Source organism: Lagopus leucura, unplaced genomic scaffold (assembly GCF_019238085.1).
Source record: "Lagopus leucura isolate 7727_CA_CO unplaced genomic scaffold, USGS_WTPT01 35237-0_obj-0_obj, whole genome shotgun sequence".
Taxonomy (NCBI): domain Eukaryota; kingdom Metazoa; phylum Chordata; class Aves; order Galliformes; family Phasianidae; genus Lagopus; species Lagopus leucura.
In genome coordinates, this window is record NW_024966445.1 from 1 (window position 1) to 8657 (window position 8657).

The 8657-nt window shown below is 62.4% G+C and overlaps 2 protein-coding genes across 2 annotated transcripts; both read right to left on the reverse strand.

The window, feature by feature from the left end:
- Positions 1 to 55: 55 nt before the first annotated feature.
- On the reverse strand, positions 56 to 2481 carry MIOX (myo-inositol oxygenase; the record flags this gene model as incomplete). The annotated part of the gene is made up of 8 exons (XM_042893178.1): positions 2222 to 2481; positions 1794 to 1853; positions 1034 to 1114; positions 780 to 942; positions 623 to 690; positions 422 to 531; positions 254 to 321; positions 56 to 105 (listed from the first exon to the last, which is right to left on the reverse strand). Coding segments are annotated over exons 1-8 (618 nt in total), but the record flags the coding sequence as incomplete, so codon positions are not given.
- Positions 2482 to 3447: 966 nt separating this feature from the next.
- On the reverse strand, positions 3448 to 6343 carry ADM2 (adrenomedullin 2). The gene is made up of 3 exons (XM_042893180.1): positions 6270 to 6343; positions 5971 to 6084; positions 3448 to 3965 (listed from the first exon to the last, which is right to left on the reverse strand). The coding sequence occupies exons 2-3, from the start codon at positions 6063 to 6065 to the stop codon at positions 3590 to 3592; spliced, it is 471 nt and encodes a 156-aa protein (XP_042749114.1). The 5' UTR covers positions 6066 to 6084; positions 6270 to 6343; the 3' UTR covers positions 3448 to 3589.
- Positions 6344 to 8657: the final 2314 nt, after the last annotated feature.

An 8657-nucleotide genomic window follows, 5' to 3' on the forward strand; every position in this document is an offset into this window, starting at 1 on the left:
GCATTCAGCCCTTTGGGGTGACTGGCCCCCCTGCACAACCCCAGCCCTCCCCTACCTCCTTGGGCAGGGCAAAGTTGTTGAACTTCATCACTCTGTACATGTACTCTGTGGAGAGAGTGGATGTTTGGGGAGCTGGGCTGCTTCCCCCACCCCAGTGCTCTGTGCACGGTGGGGGGGAGGGGGCTATGGAGGGTAGCCCCCCCCCCCATCCTTTTACAAAGGGTTCTGGGTCTCTGTGTGCCCCCACGCTCACCATCGTGTCCCCAGGACATGAGCACATTCTCCAGGCCGCAGTGGGGCTGGTACATCCCACACTCGGTGCTGGGGGGCAGAGTTGAGGGGAAGGGAAGGGGGGGCGTCAGAGTCACACCATGGTACCCTTCCCCTCCGGGTTCCCCATCTACAGAGGAGCTGCACTCACTTGTACCGGGGGTCCCTGGTGTCAGGGTTGTTGTGGAAGGTGGAATCGTGGAAGACCACCGACTTCTGCACCTTGCAGCCCACTGGGAAGGTATCCCCCACCACCGCCCACTGCAGGGGGTGACAAACATCCCCGGTGTCCCCCAAGGGGTCCCCAAGGAGGGGGTCCTGCAGTCCCCGACCCTCCTCACCCCCACCTCACCTGGGGCTCCCCGAACAGCACCAGGACTTTGCCCAGGTCGTGCAGCAGCCCCACGAGGTGGAACCAATCTGGGGGTAAGCAGGGGGTCATCAGCCCCCCTATCCACAGCCTGGGGAGGGGGCTCAGGCAGCCAGACCCCCCCCCTTTACCACCCCACCTTTGTCAGGGTGGGCACGCCGGATGCCCTCTGCGGTCTGATAGGCATGGAGGGAGTTGGGGAAATCCACATCCGGGTCGGATTCATCCACCAGTTGGTCCAGCAGCTCCAGGGCCTGCATGGCACTCATCCTGCGCAGCGAGCAGCCCCCATACTCAGCACTCTGCGGAGGTGGGGATGGTGAGCACCGGCCCAGGGGGACCCCCACCATCTCCCCCTCCCCCCCCCCCCAGTACCTCCCATGGGACACGAACCTTCCTACGCACAAAGTCGACTGTCTGGTGGGTGTGCATCTGCAGGTACGTGTTGTAGACGCGGTCCAGCAGCTTCCCCTCCTGCAGCAATGGGTCAGGGCTGGGGGGTTCAGTCCCCCGTAGATCCACAGGACCCTCTCCAGCCCTGTGAGCCCCCACCCAACTCCATAGGCCACCCCTCAGCCTTCCTCCAGCCACGTGAACTCAGCCCTATGGATTCCCTCCAGCCCCCCACACCTCTCAGTCCTATGGGCTCCCCCTACCCCCACAGACCTCCCTCCAGCCTCATGAACCCCTCAGCCCTATGGATTTCCTCCAGCCCCACAAACCCGTCAGCCCTGTAGATTCCCTCCAGCCCTATGGACTCCCTCCAGCCTTATGAACCCTTCAGTCCTGTGGATTCTCTCTAGCCCCACAGACCCCTCCCTAGCCCCATGGACCCCTTAGCCCTGTGAACCTCCTTCCAGCCTTATGGACTCCCACTGGCCCCACAGACCTCTCAGCCCCATGGATCCCTCCAGCCCCGCAGACATTCTAGCCCTATGGACCCCCTTGTAGCCCCATGGATCCCTCAGCCCTATGGATTCTCCCAAGGCCCATGGATCCCTAACCCCTATGGATTCCCTCCAGCCCCATGGACCCCTCAGCCCTGTGGACTTCCCCCAGCCCTATGGATTCCCTCTAACCTCACAGATCCTCCCCCCCCCCCACAGCCCTCTCAGCCCTCTGGCCTCTCCCCAGCCCCACAGCCACCCCTCACCGTGTAGTTGCGCAGCTCAGCCTTGTCCTTGCTGGCCTGTGGCTCATTAGGGTTGGGGTCCTGGTGGAAGGCTCCAGGTGAGCAGGGCCAACCCTTAACCCAACCAGTGCCCCCATTCCTCCACCTCCCCGGAGCAGAGTGAGGGTTCAGGAATGTTGTGACCCCAAAAGAAAAACCCCCCACCTCCAACTGAACAACATTGAGCAACATTGCACGGTGTTGCATGGTCAGATCCATGTGTTGGGAGTCAGATCCACGGGCCTGGGCCCCACTTTGAGGTGATGGCACTGAAGCCCTGAGACCCCCCCACCCCCTCCACAGAGGGACTCTCCTGCCTCCCCCATGGCTGCTCTTCACCACTCCAAGTTATAGGGTGGGCTTCCTTAGGGGGAGGGTGGCTGCTGTCCTGCCCTCCATGAGCTACTCACCGCCTGCAGGACCTTCATTGCTGTCCAGGATGGGGGCACACATACAGCTGCCAGGACCCCCCACCTTTATCCCCAGGCTCAGGGGCAATCAGTCACCAGTTAACCGCCCCCAGTTAATGTTTGAACCCATGGCCAAGGCACCCTGAGGTGCTGCGGTCACTGCATCGGGGAGTCCTGAGCTGCTCCCCACAACCTGGCCTGCCCCACAAATGCAGCCTGGAAGTGAGGAGCCCCCCCCCAATCCACCCGTTGCTGAGGAACTTCATTTGTAGGTAGGACCCCTAAAGCTTTGGGAGGTGGTGGGGGGAGCTGAAGTCTGACCGCACTGCTCCTTGCTCGGGGCAAAGGGGCACGGGGTGGCGGGGACAAGTGGGACAAGCACCGAGTGTAGGGCTGCAGATTGGGGTTAGGGGGGGTCCCTGGTTCTGCTGCTGCTTTCTCCCTCCCCCCAAGGGCCCAGTGGCTTTTACCAGCCTGTGGGAGGGGAGGTGGGGGTGTTGGTTGAAGCTGGGGGAGGGAGAAGGGGGATGTGGGGATCCTCTGCATCTCGCACCCCCTCCACATCCTGGGAGTGGGAAACGGTGCAGCCAACAGGGGGAGAACTGGGGGGGTGAGACACTGCACCCCGATGGGGGAGAGGGGCTGGGGGGACAGATGGACTTGGGGAGGGGGATGGGCCAGGAGGACAAACAGACAGGAGGAAGGAAGGACAGACGGGCAGATGGATGGACGGATGGACGGACACACGGATGGAGAAGTGGATGTGCGGAGGGACAGCCAGCCAGGCAGGAGGACGGACAGATGGACGGGAAGCCACGCGGACACAAGAATGGCTGGACGGACGGACGGACGGACAGACAGAGCAGCGCGGCCGCCAGGCGGCACCGCAGGATCGCGATCCCCCGGGTCAGCGCGCACGGCTTGGGGGAACGCGGCCGCGCGCATCTGTGCCAAAATCGCAGTGTTTGAGCCCAGGGCACCTCGCTGGGGCGGGGACCCAATGGGGACAGGAGGGGTCGGGTCTCCCAGGAGAGTCCTAGGGGTGTCCGTGCAGTTGTGCACCCCAGAGTTGGCACAGGAACGGGGCACATGGAGCTGCAGCCATGGGGCAGTCATGATGGTACCTCCATGGAAATGCTTGCTGCTCGGTCGATATCCCCCCTGGTTGCGCTCCGTCCATCCCATCCCCTCCACGGCTACATCCCTGTGAGGTTTCACCACCCCCCTGCTGCCCCATCCCCTGCAGGGATCCCACAGAAAGGCGCACAGGAGCCCGCAGCCGCTGGAAGTGCTTTAGTGTCAGCTCCTACCCGACCCACACAGTCCTGGGAAGGGGGGGAAGCAGGGGGGGGGGGAAAAAAACACCCTTTACCCATAGCTGTGGGGGCTGTTGGGGTTCATGGGGGATGAGTCCTGGCGGCCTGGGCGGCCCATCAGCTGCCACAGGCGGTGGCTGAGGTTCTGCACCTGACACGTGCCCAGCACGCAGCCCACCCGCAGCGGCTGAGCGCGGTGCAGCCGAGCCCCGATGTGACGCCGGCCCCGCTGCCCCGGGGGGTGTCGGTGTCTGTGCCTTGGGGACGGCTTGGGGCCGTGCCATAGGGCCGGTTGGGGGCGAGGGATGATGAGTTGTTTGAGTCTGAGGTTGGATTGTAGCCCTGGGGGAGGCTCCCCGTGGGGCGACGGTGGGTGCCGGTGGGGTAAGCGCAGAATGGCTGGGGGGGGTCTCCGATCTGGGGGTTCCCTGCAAGAGAATGGCATGGGGTCAGTGGGATGGGGTCAGTGGGACGGGGTGGGTGCAGAGCATTGTATCCCACACCCCCCATGCATGTGCCCCAGACCCCCCCCCCTACACACACACCCCTAGCTGCTCTCTGCCCATGACCGTGACTGCGTCCCTGGCTCAGCTCTCGCCCTTCCCTCCCCCAAGCACTTGTCCATCCTCTGCCCTGATCCCGCACTGGTTCACTGCCCCTGGGAATCTGCAGAGAGAAGAGGGTTGGGGGGGTTTGTGCACAGGGGGCACTGGGCAGAGAGCCATCCCTAGAACATGTCACCTGCCCCCCATCCACATCAGAGACAGCACCCCCCAGCAGATATGGGCAGATATGGACACGGACACATCTATTGGCATGGGGTGACCCCACACATACAGTCGTGTTCCCCCTTCTCCCACCCGTGAAAGCACCGTAACCCCTGACCCACACCGCACACCCACGTGCCGCAGCGCGTGCAGCCACGCACGCACGCCATCAACCCCCCACACACAGCTACACGCGTGTCCAGGCATGTGCACACCGCCTGACACACGCGTGTCCCACGCCATCCTCACGCCCCACACCCTCACACAACGCACACGGACAGGAGGTGCCCCATACACATCCATGGTGCCCCTGTCTGTGTGTGTGTGTGTGTGTGTGTGTGTGCAGCCCTCAGCGCCCCTCAGCCCTTCCCACTCAGGCTCAGGTCCCCATTCCCCATCCCCTGTCTCCCATCCCCCACATCCCCATTCCATCCCAGCCCTGTTCCCCATCCTCCAGCTCCATTTCCCATATTCCTATCCTTCCACCCTCCCTCCCCACTCCTCCATCTCATCCCCCGGTCCCATTCCTCACCCCCTGTTCCCCATATCTGATTCTCATCCCTGTCCCAATTCCCCATCTCCAGTTCCATCCCATTCCCATTCCTCAGCCCTGTTCCCCATCCCCTGTCTCCCATTCCCCATATCCTCAGCCCTATCCCCATTCCACCCCATTCCCTGGTTCCCTCTTCTATCTCCCATTCAACTCCAACCCCACTCCCTGGTCCCATTCCCCATATTTCCATCCCTATCCCCATTCCAGCCCATCTCTGTCCCCATCCCCCAACATATTTCCTATTCCCCATCTCCTGTTCCCCCCTATTTCCCAAATCCCCATCCCTATTCCCATTCTCCATATCTGATTTTCACCCCTATCCCAATTCCACGTCACCCACCACCCATTCCACCCCATCCCCCTTTCCCAGCCCCTGTACCCCATTCCCTCTCTCTCAGACCCCATATCCCCACTCTGCCTTATTCCCTGGTCCCATCCCCCATCCCCATTCCCCATGTCTGACTCTCATCCCTATCCTAATTCCCCATCCCCCATTCCACCCCATCCCTGGTCCCATTCCCATCCCCTATCTCCCGATTCCCTATATCCCCATTCCATCCCCATTCCTCTTCCCCATTCCCTGACTCCTATTCCATCCCCCCTCCTGTTCCCCGTATCTCCATCCCTGTCCCCCTTCCCCATCAGATATCTCCTATTCCCCATCCCCCATGTCCTCATCCCTATCACCGTTCCCCATTCCACCCAATCCCCATCCCCATTCCCCGGTCCCATCCCCTATCTCTACCCCCATTCTCTATCAAATACCTCCTTCTCCCCATCTCCCATTCCCCCCTATTTCCCATTCCCCATATCCCCATCCCTGTCCCAATTCTCCATCCCACCCCCTACCTCCCATTCCCTAGATCTCCATCCCATCCCTGTCCCCATTCTCCATTCCACCCTATCCCCATATCCCCACCCCTATTCCCATTCCTCATCCCATCCCTATCTTCTATTCCCCTATCTCCCCCATTCCCTGCCCCACTCCGGGGCTCCCACAGCACTTCGGGACCACCACAAAAGGATCCATAGGAGTCCCCCCCGTCTCCCTTCCACAGACCCCCGGAGCTGCCCCCCCTCTGCGGGATGCAGGGCGATGCTGGATCGCCTCACCTGTGCTTGGGAGAGCGGCCGTGGGGCAGGGCTCGGCCGTGGGGCAGCTGTAGAGCGCACAGAGCGAGGGTGATGCAACCCAGCGCTGCTCTCATGGCGTGGCCGGGGCGGCTGCTGCGGGGAGAGGAGAGCCGCTCAGGGCCGGGCAAGGCTCGGATGGGCGCAGATGGGCACGGCTCGGCTCAGCGCAATGTACCACGAAGCGGCTCCGGGGGTCCCAGCGCCGAAGTCTGAGCCGATAGCAGCGCTGTTCCCCCGGTGCCCACCCCGCCTCGTGCCGTGCCCGGTGCCACCCGTACCTGACTGCGGGGCTGCCCGGTCCCGGTGTCGGCTCCGCTGGGAGCCGCTCTCTCTGCGCGTTGCTGCTCCCCACCCGGCCCAGGTTAAATATCGCCGGGCGGGAGGAGCAGCGGGAGGAGCCACGGGGAACGGGGCGGCACGGCTCGGCTCGGCTCGGCTCGGCTCCTCGGGATTTGGCTCGGCTCGGCTCGGCTCCGCTCCTCGGGATTTGGCTCGGCTCGGCGCGGCTCCGCTGCTCGGGATTTGGCTCGGCTCGGCTCGGCACGGCTCGGCCGGCAACGGGGTCGGGTCCGCTCCTCACCCGAACCTGTGCCCCCTGCCCAGGGTGGAGCATAGCGATGCCACGTCCTGGGGAGCTGTGCTGAGCTGTGCCGTGTTCATCTGAGCCCCAGAGAACCGTGCGGTGCCGAGCCGTGCCAAACTGAGCCGTGCCGTGTAAAGTCGTGTCAAGCTCGGGGCGCTGCGCCCAGCCGTGCTGTGCCAAGCAGTGCCAAAGCGTGCCTATCCGAGCCACGTCATGGTGGGGATGGGATGGGGGTCCCTGTGCCAGGCTCCTGGTGAGGGGCTCCCCATGGCACCCCGTGTGCCCCCCATCCGGGAGGTGGAGGTGACTGCGTGAGCCTGGATGGGACATCAGGTCTTTGGCCATTTTCGGCTAATTAACGTCTGTTTAATTGCAAAGGGAGCAGGGTGGGAGGAGGCAGCCCTACTCATCCTTTTCCCCCTTTTCCACTCGGGGTGAGTGGGGGGATGAGGATGAGATAGGATGGGGATGGAGATGGGGATGAGGAGGGGGTGAGGATGGAATAGGATGGGGATGGGGTTGGGGATGAGGATGAGGATGCTGATGGGAATGAGATGGGGAGGGGGTGGGGATGAGATAGAATGTGGATGATAACTGGGATGAGGATAGGAAGAAGGTGGGGATGGGATGCGATGGGGAGGGAGAGGGGATGGGATGGGGTAGGATGGGGATTGGGGTGAGATGGATGGGATGGAGATGGGGATGGGGATGGAGATGGAGGTGGAGATGGAGGTGGAGGTGGAGATGGGGATGGGGATGGGGATGGAGGTGGGGATGGAGGTGGGGATAGAGGTGGGGATGGGATGGGATTGGGTAGGGATTGGAGACGGGGCAGCATGATGTTATGGCAGGCAGGTAGCAATGGACACAGGATTGGGCAGCACTCAGCCTGACACTGCTGGAGGAATCCATGCATCGGGTGAGAGAGCACAAAAACACTGGAGCAGTGTCAGTCACCACCAGGAGAGTTAAGGGGAAAAATTGAGGTATAAGGGGAAAATGTGTCCCCAGCATCCTCAGCGCCCCATGTCCCTGACATCCCCAGTATTCCCAGTGCCACCAGTGCTCCCAGCATCCTCAGTGTTCTCACTATGTTCCCCAGCATCTCCAATTGTTTCCAGTATCCTCCTAATGACCCCAATGTCCTCAGTGTCCCCAGCACCTTTGGTATCCCCAGCACCCCAGTGGGTCACAGGAATGGAGGGAAATCACAGAGACAGAGGGATGCAGTGACATGGGGACACAGGGACACAGGAATGCGGGGACACAGGGATGTAGGGACATCACAGAGACATAGGGGCACAGGGATACAGTGACACAGGAACATGGGGACATGGGGATATTGGGACACCAGGGTGCAGGGATACGAGGACAGAAGGATTCAGGGATATAGGGACATGGGGACATGAGGACACAGGGATGTAGGGGCATCACACACACATAGGGCCACAGGGATGCAGTGACATGGGAACGTGGGGACATAGGGACACCTGTGGGGATGTGGTATGCGGTACCCTGCCTGGGACATCCCTGATGTTGTGGCACCATCACTGGCCCTGCAGGGTACTGGAACACAACCCAGGGGTGCTCTCAGTGCAAAGCTCATCCCCACACCCCTACGTGTACCATAACCGTATCTCCAGCGCTTCATCAAGGGATTGTGGGACGATAGAATCATCGTGGCAACACGGAATCACGGGATGCTGGGATGATGGATTATCCCAAGCCGGAAAAGATCCACGAGGATCACAGCTCCGACACCCCAAGATCCCCTCCCTCCATCCGGGACCGCCCGCTGGGACCGCACCGGAGGAGCGCGCTCCGCTTCCAAAGCCACGCCCACCACTTAAACCACGCCCACATCGCCAAAACCACGCCCATTTCCCCTCCAACAAACCACGCCCGCTCCCAACGAAAAAGCCACGCCCATCTCCCTTAAACCCCGCCCACTCCATTTTCCCCAACGGCGGTGCTGTAGCCACGCTCATCTCCGCGGCTTCTGCGCAGGCGCAGTGCGGGCGGGCCGGGCCGGGCAGCGCGCGGGGCCAAGATGGCGGCGGCGGGGGCGGCGCGCGGGCGGGCG